This window comes from Manihot esculenta, chromosome 14 (assembly GCF_001659605.2).
Source record: "Manihot esculenta cultivar AM560-2 chromosome 14, M.esculenta_v8, whole genome shotgun sequence".
NCBI lineage: Eukaryota > Viridiplantae > Streptophyta > Magnoliopsida > Malpighiales > Euphorbiaceae > Manihot > Manihot esculenta.
In genome coordinates this window covers 6789424-6805409 of record NC_035174.2, presented here as the reverse complement: position 1 = coordinate 6805409, position 15986 = coordinate 6789424, and the positions used below count along the sequence as shown (strand labels likewise).

At 35.0% G+C, this 15986-nt stretch overlaps 3 protein-coding genes across 6 annotated transcripts; 2 read left to right on the top strand and 1 right to left on the bottom strand.

Moving 5' to 3' along the window:
- Positions 1-850: 850 nt before the first annotated feature.
- LOC110631155 (pentatricopeptide repeat-containing protein At5g61370, mitochondrial) lies at positions 851-2652 on the bottom strand. The gene has a single exon (XM_021778886.2). It carries the CDS (start codon positions 2373-2375, stop codon positions 942-944), a length of 1434 nt encoding a protein of 477 aa, XP_021634578.1. The 5' UTR covers positions 2376-2652; the 3' UTR covers positions 851-941.
- A 130-nt stretch (positions 2653-2782) lies between these two features.
- LOC110631156 (vesicle transport v-SNARE 11) lies at positions 2783-6173 on the top strand. The gene is made up of 6 exons (XM_021778888.2): positions 2783-2902; positions 3070-3179; positions 3447-3505; positions 3581-3769; positions 5569-5739; positions 5885-6173. The coding sequence occupies exons 2-6, from the start codon at positions 3086-3088 to the stop codon at positions 6035-6037; spliced, it is 666 nt and encodes a 221-aa protein (XP_021634580.1). The 5' UTR covers positions 2783-2902; positions 3070-3085; the 3' UTR covers positions 6038-6173.
- Positions 6174-9464: 3291 nt separating this feature from the next.
- On the top strand, positions 9465-15720 carry LOC110599618 (two-component response regulator-like APRR1). Of its 4 annotated transcripts, none has more exons than XM_043950674.1 (7): positions 9465-10225; positions 10664-10866; positions 11961-12122; positions 12221-12354; positions 12839-13006; positions 13766-13859; positions 14324-15720. In XM_043950674.1, the coding sequence occupies exons 2-7, from the start codon at positions 10698-10700 to the stop codon at positions 15271-15273; spliced, it is 1677 nt and encodes a 558-aa protein (XP_043806609.1). In that variant the 5' UTR covers positions 9465-10225; positions 10664-10697; the 3' UTR covers positions 15274-15720. The 4 variants fall into 4 exon arrangements, with proteins under 4 accessions (XP_043806609.1, XP_043806608.1, XP_021591781.1 ...); XM_043950673.1 differs by having other exon boundaries at positions 9470-10201; positions 10646-10866; XM_021736089.2 differs by having other exon boundaries at positions 9470-10866.
- The last annotated feature ends 266 nt before the right edge of the window (positions 15721-15986 follow it).

Below are 15986 nucleotides of genomic sequence, written 5' to 3'. Positions count from 1 at the left end.
AGATCAGACTACATGGTAGAGCATTTCTAGCAAACTTTGATTTCCAAATGTTAGGGCATGGAGCTTCTAGCCAAATGCCAACAAAAAGGACCAACAATAGACATATCCAGACAAACATAAGCGAGACGAGGCAATAAGCAACAGAAGTGAGGCGAAGTGTGTACTGGCCACTGGGTAGCCTATCAGAAATTTCTTCACCTCCATTGATCCCTATTCTGATATTCCTCATTTCCTATATTGTTTCTTCCTAGAATCAAATCCCAATGGTTCTTTTCTTGATGTTGCCAAAACTTCCAAGTAGTTTTTTGTGCTGCTAAATATCATCGTACCTGCTTTTTGTCAGAAAAAAAGGTATACCTGCTGGCTTCTGTATCTATGCACTACTGTCTTGTTTCACCAGCTATGGCACGCAATTTTTTAGGCCTTCAAAAGTTTCATTTTTGTAAAGTCTGGAGCTGGTACAAAATAAAAGAGGGGGGTGGGGGGGTGGGGGGGAGGATGTGGGTGGGAGAGGGCAAGCACAGAACTGAAGTGTGACTTTGGAATATCATTAAAATAAGAAATTCTCCTAATTTAAGCAGCATAATCTCTCGAGCATAAGAAATTGTTTTCTCCAATTATAAGGACAAGAAGAAGTCTAGCGTAATCGTAACTTCAAAGAAGTCTGAGTAGTCATCTCAAGCAAATCAAAGAGCAAAATGGAACCCTCAAAATTAGGTCCTAAAAGAAAATCTTCAGCCACTCTTTTGGGTTCAGCCAGCAATCCTTTTGATAAAGATGTATGTCCTGAAATTTAAAAGACTTCTCAACCGTGTGTGTGTGTACATGTATTATGAAATTACTCTAAAAATGATGTCAAAAATAATTTACTTTATTAATGACCAAAGCTAAGAACATGATTATAGAGTTGAAAATGGAATAAAGCATTACAAAGTCACCAGTTATCTTGAAGCAGATTTCTTCTTTCTTTTATTATTTTCTATTTTCTTGTTTACCTTTTTCCTAGTCTTGCTAACTTGTGCATGAGTCCTAGGAGTGTTAGTTGTGATGCAATTCTCAAGCCTGACCTCTTCCTCCACCTTCCTTGTTGGCTTGAAAATCCTGGTGATTGAGGGATCCAGTACATCACTCGAGCAGCAAAGAGTGACATCCATGGCCATGGCCTCATCCCATAGCTCTTTACCCTTCTCAAAGTCTCCCTTTGTACAAAGCTTAGGTATCAACACATCATATACTGGCCTGTAACCACCCATTTTGCTTCTTTTCATTCTCTCAAACAACTCAAGAGCAAAATTCACCTTCTCAACTCCACAAAGAACACCAATCAAGTCATAGTAAAATTTACAATCTGGGACCAAGCCTGCTGCAATCATCTCATCCACTATCTTAATCCCTTTACCAAATCTCCCAGTCAAATATAATACTTTTACAACAAGATAATAGCTAACCCAATCAGGAGCACAATTTGTTTTTTTCATTAGCTCAAGCATCCTACAAGATTCCTGGACTCTTCTTGCCCTTCCAAGACAAGAGAGCAAAATATTATAGCTAATTGAGTTAGGTTCTATCCTGTGAGATCTCATTTCCATCATCACATTCAAAGCTTCAGGTACAAGTCCTGAAGGATTGCATTTGAGATTTCTCTCACAAAGGCACCTGAGAAATGTATTATAACAAAATAAATCGGGCATTATCTCAGCCCCCTTCATCTCTTTGATAACCTTTCGTGCTTCCTTCACATTCTCCTGCATTGACCACCCATATAAGAGACTCCTATAAATGCATGGTTTTACCTCTGATAACAAATCCTTGTGATGCCAAACCACCCCATATGCTTTCTTTGCATGACCTTTGGCACAAAGAGCACTGACAATGGCAGTGATAGTTTTACTATCTCGAGGACACTTGAACTTGTCCAAGTTCTTGAATATACCCAGTGCCTCATCTTCTCTACCTAGTTTAACCAATATCTCAGCTATAAGACCAAAAGTTTGCGCCTCCATTACACGACCCTCCTTTCTCATATCCGATATCAAAATCTGCATTGCTGTATGATCTTTTTTCTCTGCCAAAACTCGAATTGCATGATTAAAATCTTCATTTTTCATTTCAGAATCCAGTCTTTTATTCGACCACAGAAAAAATCTTAAGAGTCTTCTAGTGGGTGCCTCGTGTTTGCAAGAATCCATGATTTGAGTAACAAGAGATGATGTCAAACAAACTCTAAATCCATTTAGACTAGATTCCAGATCGTCTAAACTACCAATAGAGCTGGAAATAACTTTGCACATCTCTTGCAGCTCGAGGGGCAATTGATTTTGCGAAACTGTGGAGTACATAGAACAGAAAAGATACTTAAATTTGTACCTATGCATACTTATACAAGAAAAAGCCTACCCTTCTTGGTCCGAAAAAGCAACGAATCTTTCTAGTAGGACTTTCATCGAACAACTGGTGTATGATTAACGTAACAATAGAAAATTACTTTCTCAACATGCAAACTCTACATGCAATCTCCCAATCGCTTGTCATAACTCACCGTAATAAACTTGCGTGATACAACTGAAGAAGAAGAAGAAGACGACGAAAGAAAAACTTCCGTACTCAAACGCTAAAGGGAGAGTCGAGCGAAGCGCGGGAGAATTAGAAAGGGCAAGGAGAAATGAAATGCATCCAAGCGCACGTGCCAAAAGAAGCATTTACACAAGGGCATAATTGGAAATTCGTAATGTCCGTGACAGTTTCGCGCAAAAATTGCCAAATCCGCGAACTAATGCAATCCTGATATATCCTGGTCTTTTGGATTTCCATTTCTCACCTTGCCAAACATCTTCTCTGATCATTCTCCGGCGACTCGTCAGCTCCTTCAAGCGGAATATACTATCCATCGGATCGCTGTCTGGTAGAGTAGAAATTACTCAATGCATTATGTGAATGTGTACTCTTAGATTCATGAAACTGAACAATGTATTTGTATGCGTATCCAGATTGATGTATTGTTTATTTGGAGAATTCAATTCAATTTAGGTGCCTAATATGACTTTATACTTTCTGTGCTTGATTGGAAAGGCTGAGGAAGAGAGAGATGAGTGAGGTCTTCGAGGGATATGAGCGTCAATACTGTGATCTTTCCGCTAATTTGTCGCGGAAATGCACGTCAGCTAGTGTCCTTGAAGGAGGTAAAACCAAACAAACAGGAAATCTTTGTTTCTGATCATTTTTTTCCTAGTCTTTTTTGCGTTTGTTTTTGTGAATTGTTTACGCCTTTCGGTTGGATATTGTGATCTTATTTCTCAAAATTGACTAGTATGAGATTCATGAATTTATTTCTTCATTGAGATGCTTGTCATTATTAAACTTAGCTCAGAAAATTTTGTTTTACATATTTAAATTGTTTTGCATACTAGTTTTTGATTGGTGATGATCTCATGCATTCATTTTTTCAGAGCTGAAGAAACAGAAACTTTCTGACATAAAGGCTGGATTGGATGAAGCTGACACTCTGGTAATGTCATCTTTGCTTAAATTTCCATTTTGATTTTCTGCAATTTCCTGCGAGATTTCACCCAAATCTCTCCAGATTAGGAAGATGGACCTTGAGGCAAGGAGTTTTCCTCCTAATATAAAGGGAACGCTTCTTGCTAAGTTAAGAGAGTACAAGACTGATCTGAACAATTTGAAGAATGAAACAAAAAGAATCACATCTGTCAATGTCAATCAGGCTGCCAGGGATGAGTTGTTGGATTCAGGAATGGCAGATGCAATGACGGTATGCAGGCTTGATTAATATAATTCTTATCCGAATCATAGTTTCTGAGTTTAAAATTTTTAAGTTACAACCGAATAGCAAACATATCCAATCAATTTTCTGCATGAAGTTTGGCTTGTAATTTTTTAATGCTTCATGTGTGTGCAAGGAACTTGGTCTTTCCAATGCCAATATTTTTTCTCTTTGTTAACAAAATTAAACCATGTGTCAAATTCCTCTGGCCTATAATCTATGCTTATATTTTTCAAAATTTTTTTATCAAGTTATATTAACCTTTGGTTTTACTTGAAAAGAAAGGGGTAGAGATGCTTCATGCTGGAACTTATTAATGCCTTGGAATGAAAGAGCTATTCTTAAGCACCATAGCGTAATCCCCCCTGGTTGCTTCAAGAACTAACCTTGAGCCTTAGATTCTTAATTTTGTTATCTTATTAATATTTAATTTAAAACTTCTCATTCTTGACTGATGAGATTTTGCTAATGTCACTGTAGTTGTCTTTATTGTTGTGAGGTTTTGGAGGCCAATCAACCAAAAAAATAAACTAAAAACTCTTTTTCGTACTCATGCTTTTCTGCTTCATTGGAGCAACTCTGCTCTGTACCTCCATTAAAAAATTGAATCTTTCAACTCTGCTCTATAATTTTTAATTAGGGCTCATCAAGATGTATTCTCTAGGCTGCTAGTAGAAGTTCTCGTCATTGAGACAGATTGCAGTTGCATCATGCATGTTTTTCTTTGACCATGTAAATTATAATAGGCTACTGCAGCTCTAACAAAAGTGGTATTTCGTATCATTTAGAGGCTGTAAAAATCTTATACTGAAAATGTGTTTATCATTGTAGAGTGTGAAAACAACAGATATGTTATGATGTGGCTTGAATTTTGGATATGTTTTTATGGATTCAAAAACCCCTGATGCATTCCTGATTGGAATAATTTGTGAGGTCATTTGTGGGATTTGAGTATGAACTAGTTCAGTAGAGTGTAAGAATTTCGGTAAACCTACTGAATTGGGTTCTGGAGAGTTCTAGGTCATATCGTTCTTGTTTCATCCTTGTGGAATTTCCTCTCATGTCTTGTCCATAAATGTAGGCTTGCTTAAAAATTTTGAGTCATTGTTTTTCTTCTTTTTTCTATATTGTGTTTCTGCCACTGCATGTGCATCTTAGATTCGTGTGCCTCTTATAACAAAAATGGCTATAAATTACTATGTCCTCAAAATAAGGCTATATAATAAAAAATGTTACCAGTAGGCTGCGTAACCTACTTCATTATATGGTAAAAAGTAGTAATAATTGATATAAAATGCTAATAAACTATCTCTAAGTCGCCTTGACACTACCATGAAACTCAGAAAACATTGCTGAATTCTGAAAGATGAGATGTTCCTGTAACAAGCTCATAAGAGGAAGACCTGCAGCTAGATCGATCAAGTCTAACACTTGTAGATGAAAATGATTCTTCAGTGTCTTTCTTGCATGCATTGACAGCAGTTCTAATAGATTTTTATTATATGGTATTTTAAGCTATAAAATGCGATATTGGTCTTATTGATGATACTGCCCTTCGTTATGCATTTAGATTCCATTTTCCCCTGACACAGTGTTTATGTTTGAGGTTTCTTCAAATTGTGAATGTCTTGTATTTTCATCTTCATCAGAGAATGCAATATTACGAATTAGGAAATCCTCTAGTTTAGTGAATCTTATGAGTAGGAAAAATTGTCGTGTTGTGAATAATCAATCGCCTCTTTCTATTTGTGGTGCTATTATCTGGATATTTGTGAATGATGAGATAGGTCTCTGCTGATCAAAGAGGGAGACTAATAATGTCAACAGAGAGACTGAACCAGTCTACTGATAGAATTAAGGAGAGTAAAAGAACAATGTTGGAAACAGAAGAACTTGGTGTCTCGATACTTCAGGATTTGCATCAACAACGCCAGGCTCTCCTACAGGCTCACTCTGCGGTACGGTTGCTCCTTCCTGTATTTCAGTTATCGCTAGTACTGATACCATAGTTTATTGCGCCACTGATGAATGTTTTGAGCTCATAATTTCAGTTGACCTCTCTAGCTCCTGACTATTTGTTAATGTCATTCCTCCTGTTTCCAGCTTCGTGGGGTGGATGACAATATTAGCAGAAGCAAGAAGATCTTGACAGCCATGTCAAGAAGGATGAACAGGAACAAATATATAATTGGCTCCATAATTGCAGCACTTATCTTGGCCATCCTTGTGATCCTCTATTTCAAGCACTTTCACTAACTGCTGCCTTGTGAAATTCAGTTGTTTGATTATTGCTTTGGACTAAAACCTATTCTTTTGTATCTATGTGCATCCTAATTGTAGTTGGGTGTCTTCTTTTTCTTTTTTTTTAATGATTTGGTTTTCTTCCCCTTTCTTTTTTGGCTTTTAATAAATTTATTTGTTTTCAGAAAGTAATGTTGGAATTGTTCATTTTCAAAATAGGCTCATAATTTTGTGTTATAAAAGTAATATTTACTAACACTAATTCATTTTATAAAAGTAATATTTACTAACACTAATTCATTTGTTAATACGTTATTATAAAATAAACCCAGTAATTGTATAAACTTTATATATATATATATATATATAAAATTACGGTCCGAATAAATGATGATGCTAAAAAAAAGTCAAAAAACATTAAATATAATGTTGTTATAGGTTTTTTCTCTCATCAGAATGCCTTTAACAATACCCTGCGAATGTTAATTTGATAGTTAATTTGATAGATAATAATGAAGCGGCTCATCCCATCAAAAGTAGGGATAGCCGAAAATAATGATCGTCCTAGTCGAGGTAGATTTGGTCACTAGTTACAAGCCGGACATTTTATTTTTAATGAAAACAAAAGCTCTTTGTTCTCGTATGAAATTTTTTTCGTAATTTTTTATATTTTGATAGTTGCTTCTTAGTTAATAGACAAGGATTGGGAGGAGGTTTTTCGTTAATGTGGAAAAGTCATGTATCTATTTCTGTGGTTGACTTTTCTTCAAATTTTATTGATTCGGAATATAATATCCAATAGAGATTTACTAGTTATTATAAGTTTTCGGAATCGCAACGACGACTTCAGTCTTGGAATCTTATTTGAGTTTTATCTCGTATAAACTCTTTTCCATACTTTTGTTCGGGAGACTTTAATGATTTATACTCAAGAGATGAGAAAGAAGGAGGAGCATTTTTGCCAAATTATCTTATACAGTGGTTTACACAGACACTTGAGAAATATATTTATCAAATTATCTTATATAATGGTTTAATTTTGAATAATTGTAAAGATTTATTAGATTCTAGATTGTTATATGGGTTTATCGTAATACTATCTTACCTGCTCATACTTTGGCTAGAGAATCTATTAGATATAATTGTCTCTCTATTCGGGATGATATTTCTCTTTATTTGATGAAATTTTATTAATAAAATCAGTAATTTTACTTTAAAAAAAAAAAAAAAACTTTCAGATCAAGTTTGTCGATTCAAAACCATCCATTGGTGGTGCGATTAGTCTATGGACCATTGGAGGGTGATTAATGTACCACAAAAAAGTGGCGATAATAACATGTCTAATAGTGACTGGTTGGTCCCCGTCGCTATTCTTTTTCCTAATAGAGAGGCCAAATTCGCACTTCCCACGTTCTGCGTTTCAATTTGCATAGCCCACTTGGTGAATTTTTAAATTTAAATTCAATTACTATTTTATTAGAACTATTTAAATTCATTTTAAATTTACTTATCATCTTTTAAATATTTTTGAATTTAATTTTTTATTATTTTATAATCTTAAAAAAATTAATAAATTAGATTCAAATTAAATCTATGCCAATTTAGGACTAAAATGTTAAGTGAAAGATAAAAATATATTTAAAGCCATTTAATTTTACATATTCTAATTAATAATAAAAATAATATTTGTATTAATATTTTATTTTGAAAATTTCATAATTTTATAAAATATCTAAATTTGTTTTATTTTAAATATAATCCATGAAATTATTAATATTATTAAAAAAATACGTTTGATTGTAATTCTTTATATAAATGAAATCAAACATACAAGTATCCAGTATATAAAATTCAAATTAGATATAGATATTATTTTAAAATTTAAATTCATGTGAAACTAAACATATATGTTATTCAAATTCATTTTAGTAAATAATGATAAATTAATTCTCAAAGAAATATCTTGTTAACGTCTCTAAATTATAATTCTGATTTGGATTATAATTCAATTAGATATCACCTATTTACTTAAAATTTGATAAAAATGAAAAATGCAAGCCATATGAATTGTCATTAAATTAATTCAAACAAGTAAACGGCTAGATAGTAAATTAAACTAAGTAATTTGGATATCTTTTTAAAAGTATTCATAATTAAGAATTTAAGATGGTCTAGAGGCCAATGTGCATACAGTAGGGCCAACTGTCCCTTTACTTTTTGTAAAATAACATATTAATGTTAATTACATATTAAATTCAAATTTACCGCTTAAAATTTAATATTTTTCTCTAAACATTTGCTTTAATAAAATAACAATGGAAACATTAATATAAAAAAATATTAATAATTTGCGTCCTAATATTAAAGTTTTATTAATTCTAATAATTGTCTAATTTTTTATAGTTGCCATTGGTTGTTAAAATTATTAAAAGGTTATATTATTAAAATCTTTCAACTTTGGTTTAGAATTTAAATAAAACAGATTTGTAGAATGAAAGGGTCTCCACCACAAGGTCACACATATAGCTTTGTTTTATGCCTTCCAGCGACTCGAGAAAGGAGGATGGCGAGGGAAATGATACATCAAGTGGCCTTTCAATATTAATAACCGGAGGATGATGACTACTGAAGGAGCCCCCATCTGTTCAACCCTTAGGATGAAATCTTCTTAACATGACAAATTGAAGCACACTCCTTTAAGTCAATCGTCCGTTGAAATCTCAAACAAGTAAGGATCATGAAATCATAAAGATAAGAACGAACCCAACAAATAAAGAAATGATGGATTCACAGTATACACTTTTTTTACGACTCGCTATATTCATTTAATAAAGATATTATAATTTATTTGACCATCTATTCAATAGAGATATAATGATTCATTCATCCATCTTTTCTTTTCGGCAGAGACATCGCAGTTCATTTGTCCATCCCTTTAATAAAAGCACCATGATTCATTTATTCCTCGATTCGATACTTTCTCTTATTTGAATTATTATTTTCCATTTCTTTTTTTTCTTTTGTCTCCATTCATCGAACACCTACTTAATGTAGGTCGAATTAAATTTAAATAAATTAATTAAAATGTTAAAGAGTTTAATTGATTGTAATTAAAAGTTGATGGTTCAAACGTCTTTTAACTTTTTATTTTTAGAGATTTATTTAAATAAAAAGAGTTTATTTAGACTTAATATATGTTAATTCAAATATAATTATAGAAAATAATTATAATTTATGTATTTATATTATTTATTATAAATTCTTATTTAAATTAAAAAAATTCTCTTTAAATTTTCCCACTTCCTCTTGGTGAAGGGATGGAAAGGAGATTTTTATGGATGACGTGGCCTTCTCTCTATCTCTACCAAACTATTCAGAAAAACTCTACTATCACCCCTTTTTCTTGCACTTTTTCTCCTCCTTTTCTTTGTTCCCACCCCTGCCACGTGATCACTAAGGCTAACATGCGCTATCCTCCTACCTACCTTGCACCTTCCGTTTCACTGGCATCTTTGTTCTTAGATTTCTCCGTTTCTCCTGGCGCACGTTAGCCTCGACGGTGTCTATGCTTTTTTTTTTAATCTACTAATTAGCGAAATTGAAAATTTTAAAGCTGATAGAGAAAGGGGAAGCACAAACAGAGAGATGACTTAACAGAGTAGAAGCCCTCTGCTTTTTTGGTCTTCAACTGGCCGACTAAGAGGGAAGGAGACCGCGAGCGAGCGACAGAGGAAGAGAGATCGCTTTGGCGTCAAGCTAAAGTGCGCCGGGTCTCCGGTGATCTAAATCTAGCCGTTGATTCCACTCATGGTCCTACTAAGATCCTCGATGAGGACCGTTTGATTCTGATAAATAAGTCTCTCTCAGGTTGCTTGTGGTTTATGGATAGACCTAATATAGGCATATAAAATTAAAAACTATTTTTTCGCAGCTTTTTTCATTTTCTCTTTTTCGTAATTTTTGGTATCTGTTGCTGTATACCTTCTCCTTCTTTCGTCGCTTTGTCTGCAAGTTAGGTTGCTGTCTTAAGTATGCATAAATGAATTCTCTGTACGGACATCTGCTGAACCGAGCCCTAACCGTAATTTCTCTCCCATTAAAGGTGGAGAGATTTTCTATGTAAATTCTCTGGTATCTGCCCTTGCTCTGGGCTTTTTTGTTTATTTTGTGTGTGTGCGTGAGAGAGAGAGAGAGAGAGAGAGACCCGGTGATCTAAATCTAGCCGTTGATTCCACTCATGGTCCCACTAAGATCCTCGATGAGGACCGTTTGATTCTGATAAATAAGTCTCTCTCAGGTTGCTTGTGGTTTATGGATAGACCTAATATGGGCATATAAAATTAAAAACTATTTTTTCGCAGCTTTTTTCATTTTCTCATTTTCGTAATTTTTGGTATCTGTTGCTGTATACCTTCTCCTTCTTTCGTCGCTTTGTCTGCAAGTTAGGTTGCTGTCTTAAGTATGCATAAATGAATTCTCTGTACGGACATCTGCTGATCCGAGCCCTAACCGTAATTTCTCTCCCATTAAAGGTGGAGAGATTTTCTATGTAAATTCTCTGGTATCTGCCCTTGCTCTGGGCCTTTTTGTTTATTTTGTGTGCGTGCGTGAGAGAGAGAGAGAGAGAGAGAGAGAGAGAGAGAGAGAGAGAGAGAGGGCCAGTTTTGGATGAGCTATGGAGGGGAAAGAGCATAATATGAACAAGGAGAGTGGAGGAGGTGTTGGTAACAGCAAGAGTGGAGATGGGCTTATTGATAGAAGCAAAGTAAGGATTCTGCTATGTGACAATGACGCCAAGAGCTGTGAGGAAGTTTTAGCACTCCTTTTGAAGTGTTCTTATCAAGGTATATAATTATTTTCTTACGTTTTCCTTCTTGTCCTTTGGCTAGATTATATAGATGTTTAACTTTATTTGTTTCTTTTACCTTCAAGTGCTTTAATGTGCTATGATTGATTATATTCAAGTATCTTACGCAATTGCTTACATGAAGTGGAATTTTTTTTATGTTAGCATAATGAATATGTAGTTAAATGTTTATTGGAGTTAAAATTGGGAAGGCAGAATGCTAAAAATTTGATATGGAATTTAATGAATTTCTGGTAGATTGGAAAGTTGAAGTTCATTATGAGTTACGACCCTGTTGATGTCAATGTGATGGAAGTTATGGAAGGCTTTGCTTTTTCTTGTCAATTGTCATTATGAAAATGATAAACTCAAGTGTTCTAATTGTTGCGGTTTAGCACCATGTTGGGAAGTTTCTCTTTAAGTTAATTCAATAATGAAAAAGGGGAAAGAAAAAAAAAAGAGAAAGTAACTAGATACCTGGAGAAGTACTTATATTTTTAATTCTACAAAATAAATTTTCATGTACAAGGTTAATCCTAATTTCAGTTGTCTCTCTAGAATTTTATCCATTTATAGTTATTTGCTTTTTCTTTTTCTCTTTATTTTGATGAGCAATAAGAAATCACTTAAATGCTTCTAAGAAGCTTTCTTGGCGACTGAATCAGAACATAAAATTGATAAAACATTGGAAGCTTCTATAAGGTGGACATACATTCAGCTTTTCATGTTGATAAAACTGTGAGCACTGTGGAATAATTATGTCCATGTGTAGTTCCTTTTCTACTAGTTTTTCCTGCTTAACTGTGCAGTTCCAACCCAATCCTCCTCTCATAAACCCTATTGATTGTTTTCAACTGGCTTAACTAATTGTACCATAGTTTTCAAATTTTTCATCCATTGTAGATCCCATTCTATTTTAAATTGTTTGTATGGAGGGGCTTTCAGAAAATCCTACTTGTCTGTTTTACATTGTGATTATAGTTGCTTCTTTTGTGAGAATACTTCATTTTCCAATACATTCAACATTTGAACATTTGTTTTCATGTTAGTGATGTGATTTCACAATCATACTGCATCACCTTTGCTTCACAGTTACATCAGTGAGATCAGCTAGGCAGGTCATTGATGCTCTGAATGCTGAGGGACCTGACGTTGATATTATACTTGCTGAAGTTGATCTTCCAATGAACAAAGGCATGAAGATGTTGAAGTACATTACACGGGATAAAGAGTTACGGCGCATTCCTGTGATCAGTAAGCTTGTTCTGAAATATTTACTTCTGCTCTCTTTTGCACTGAAATCCTTTTCTGGATGCATATCCCCATTATTGAAATGTTTTTGCTTTGATAAGTGATGTCGGCACAGGATGAGGTCTCAATTGTTGTGAAGTGCTTGAGGTTAGGAGCAGCAGACTATCTTGTTAAGCCATTACGCACTAATGAGCTATTGAACTTGTGGACACACATGTGGAGAAGGAGGCGCATGGTTGGTTTGCTACTCAGCTTTTTAACTTTTAGTTCCCCCCCCCCCAGGGGAAAAAAAAAAAAAACCCCTCCCCAAACCTACTCCTCGTCCTCTCTCTCTCTCTCTCTCTCTCGCTTGTCTTGTCATGAGAAATGGGGCACAAGCCAAGTTTGTGTCAGGTTTGTAGCTAAGGTGTTAATTAGGGGGTCAAAGAACACCAAGGAAAAAGACAATTTTAGAATTTTAATCTTCTATAATTTTGACTTACTGCAAATGCAAATATAAATTTAACTACGTATAGGACATTATGGCAATGTGGACTCTCATGACTTCAATGCAGTGGTGGTCTCTCTATGTCTTTGTCAAATGCATATTGATGGGCTCTTTCATTTTTGTTTTTCTTGTCTCATTATGTATTTCTGCACTTCCTGGTTTACTGATAGGAGGCATTTTGTGTCCACTAAAGTAATGTTGATTGTGTTCATTATATGTTTGTGATTTGCAGCTTGGTTTGGCAGAGAAGAACATCTTGAATTATGACTTTGATCTGGTAGCATCAGATCCTAGTGATGCCAATACAAATAGTACTACTCTATTCTCAGATGATACGGATGACAAGTCTCGGAAGTGCACAAATCCAGAAACAGGTGTATCAACTCATCAGGAAGATGAGGTGAGTTTACTATGTACTTTTTGGCTCTGGTAACTTGTAAAATAGTAATTTTTTTGCCATGGGAACACTTCAGTCAAATGAGATGATTGTCTTGTATGTTGTTCTTTGTTCTATATATTTTAGGCACCCATATTGGTGCTTCACAAAAAAGTGTGAAAAAATAAAGAACGAACATGAACTAACATGTGGACATATGGAAAATCCCTATATATATATATATATATAAAGCAGGCGTGTTTTCTAAAGCAAGTGCGAAATGTGTTGGAGTACTGGCCTGATGTACCAGTAGATCAAGTATCGATGTCAGTCACAAAATTCTACTATCAACTGATCACTTGCAAATTGTGGATCTATCTTAGGATTATTGAACTTCAATTTGTCTGAAGCTCAAATTCAGAATTGTGATTATGCTTTTATTTCTGTTCCCTGTCCTAGTTTTGAGATATATAGTATAGCTTTTTGTTTCATTGTTTTCCTTTGTATAATTACATTATTTGTTTGCTTTGATAATCTTTTGCATGTTAAAATATAAGCTCTGGTAATATAGTTCAAATTACATCTGGTGTATTATGAATTTCTTACTACCTCAAGAATGCCAACCTCTAATTTTGTCTGCTGCATCTACACATGTCCACAATGTCATAGGATTAAATGTACACTCAGCAGATGCTGTGTAATCTAAATTTCATCCATTTTTAATTTTGAGCAACTCTTTAAAAATTTTTACTGACGTTGAACTTATGTTTGTCTCTTCTTCAGTCTGTTGCTGCTGCTGCCGCTGCTACTGAGCCTTCCCCTAGCAATGCAATGGATTATGGGCCTGATGTTCCGGGAATAAGTGACCGCAGAAGAGGTCAGCTACTTTGCATGATCCCTCTGCTCTATTATGGCATCAATTTTGGTATCTGGCCGTATTCTGCTTTTGGTTCTTATCAATTAAGTATCAGTAAGGATTTAAAGATGAAAAGAATCAATCATCAGATTTATGATATTGAGAAAATGATGGGTCAAAGAAGCGATTCATGCATAGCTCTTGGCCGAGTCATTCTGGGTTTCACTAAACACACTAAAAACAAGTAATTTTGCTTAAACATTTAGGTTACATGCAACGAATAATGGAATAACATTGACTTAATATTGTACTTGTATATTTCCAGTGATAAACCCAAGTATTTAGCATTATTGTTCTCTTAGACTTGGTCATTCTTTCTTCAATTTGAGACCCATTGGCTGTCTGTTAACACCTTTTGTCGTTTTTTGTAAGACAATTTGAAATTGGCTCTCTCGAATCAAGTCTAATTTGGAAATAATATTCAGGACAATTGTCATCTGGGCCAAAGAAGAGTGAATTGAAGATTGGCGAGTCCTCTGCCTTCTTTACTTATGTCAAGTCAAGCACTATAAAAAGCAATTTTCAAGGGTTTGCCAGCGTTGAGGAAAATGCTGCTCAAAATTTGAGGGTGGAAGAGAAAGTTCAGGCTTGTGAACAGCAAGTGGTTATTGATGCTCGATTACATGAAAATGGAGAGGCATGGGAGAGCTATTCACAGGATGACTTCCGTAGCAGTTCTAGCATCCCTGATTCTCTCTCGTTGGAGAGATCATGCACCCCACCCATGTCGAGGGAATTTCCCCAAAAGAATTTCAAGTATGAAAACCTCCATCAGGTGTTTATGCATCCAAGAAATGAGCTTCAACTTGATGCTTCAGGTGCCACCCAAAGTGCTTATCCATATTATATGTCAGGAGTTGTGAATCGAGTTATAATGCCTTCATCAGGTCAACTATATCAAAAGAATACGCATGAGCTGCAAAACGGTGCACCTTCAACTATTTTGCCCCAGTACAATCATTTTCCACAATGTGCCCCTCATGCAACTGGGATGGCATCATTTCCCTATTACCCTGTTAATATATGTTTACAACCTGGTCAAATGCCTAATACGCATTCCTGGCCATCATTTGGAAGTTCATCGTCCCCTGATGTGAAGCTAAATAAATTAGATAGAAGAGAAGCAGCATTGTTGAAATTTAGACAGAAAAGGAAAGAGCGTTGTTTTGATAAGAAAATCAGATATGTTAATAGGAAGAAGCTTGCTGAGAGGAGGCCTCGTATGCGGGGGCAGTTCGTGAGAAAGGTAAACGGCGTAAATGTGGATCTTAATGGACAGCCTGCTTCTGCAGATTATGATGAGGATGAAGAAGAGGATGATGATGAGCAAGCATCAAAGGATTCATCTCCAGAGGATGATGCTTCAGGATCCTAATGTCAGTGTTGTCAATTAATGATGTGTTTCGTTGATGCACCTTGCAATTATGAAGCTTTTGTATCAAAATCCTTGCACGGGTGACGACTATTCTATCCAAGATGTGTGTCAAATCATATCAAGGGACTGATGACTAAGTTGCAAATGTCTGAGCTACCCCTTGATAGCATTGCTTTCCCTGGATGGGGAAATACTGCCAGCACAGCTTATGTGGGTTCCACTGGTTTAAATGATGCACCATATGGAGCTTTTTGTCTAGGGATCTCACCCCAAGATTGTGCAAGCTGAAGGATAATCGTACCCAAAATGTGGAAAGGACATGTAGGTATTGAAATCTTATCTTGAAGAAGAGGATCATGTAGGCAAATTTGTTTTAAAAAAATCAATCCAATTGAAGATATTAAGCAACTGTGCAAGTTTCTCTTCAGGGAAACTTCAGAAATCTAATTCTCTCCTGATCTATTAGGCCAATCTTTAAATTTTTGAGAAAGCATTGGTATGATGAGAGTCAGAATGATGATTTAATAAGGTCTAATTCTCAAGGAAACCATAGTTCTTAACGTCTGACTAAACAAATTCCTGCACTGAAGGTACTTTTAAACTTATAGTCTGCTAGTCGAAACCCTTGTGCTCAGCCTGATACTTCACAAATATTGGAGCGCACGAAAAAGGTATACGTGTGCATAATAATTAAAAAACATTTAAAATTTTTT

What these genes read in the sequence shown, in the direction of transcription:
- LOC110631156 (XM_021778888.2), top strand. Translation starts at nt 3,086, where the DNA reads ATGAGTGAGGTCTTCGAGGGATATGAGCGTCAATACTGTGATCTTTCC. An exon ending in GAATGGCAGATGCAATGACG is followed by an intron (nt 3,770 to 5,568) that starts GTATGCAGGCTT and finishes ATGATGAGATAG; the next exon opens with GTCTCTGCTGATCAAAGAGG. An exon ending in TCCTACAGGCTCACTCTGCG is followed by an intron (nt 5,740 to 5,884) that starts GTACGGTTGCTC and finishes TCCTGTTTCCAG; the next exon opens with CTTCGTGGGGTGGATGACAA.
- LOC110599618 (XM_043950674.1), top strand. Translation starts at nt 10,698, where the DNA reads ATGGAGGGGAAAGAGCATAATATGAACAAGGAGAGTGGAGGAGGTGTT. An exon ending in TTTGAAGTGTTCTTATCAAG is followed by an intron (nt 10,867 to 11,960) that starts GTATATAATTAT and finishes TTTGCTTCACAG; the next exon opens with TTACATCAGTGAGATCAGCT. An exon ending in ACGGCGCATTCCTGTGATCA is followed by an intron (nt 12,123 to 12,220) that starts GTAAGCTTGTTC and finishes TGCTTTGATAAG; the next exon opens with TGATGTCGGCACAGGATGAG.
- LOC110631155 (XM_021778886.2), bottom strand. Translation starts at nt 2,375, where the DNA reads ATGCATAGGTACAAATTTAAGTATCTTTTCTGTTCTATGTACTCCACA.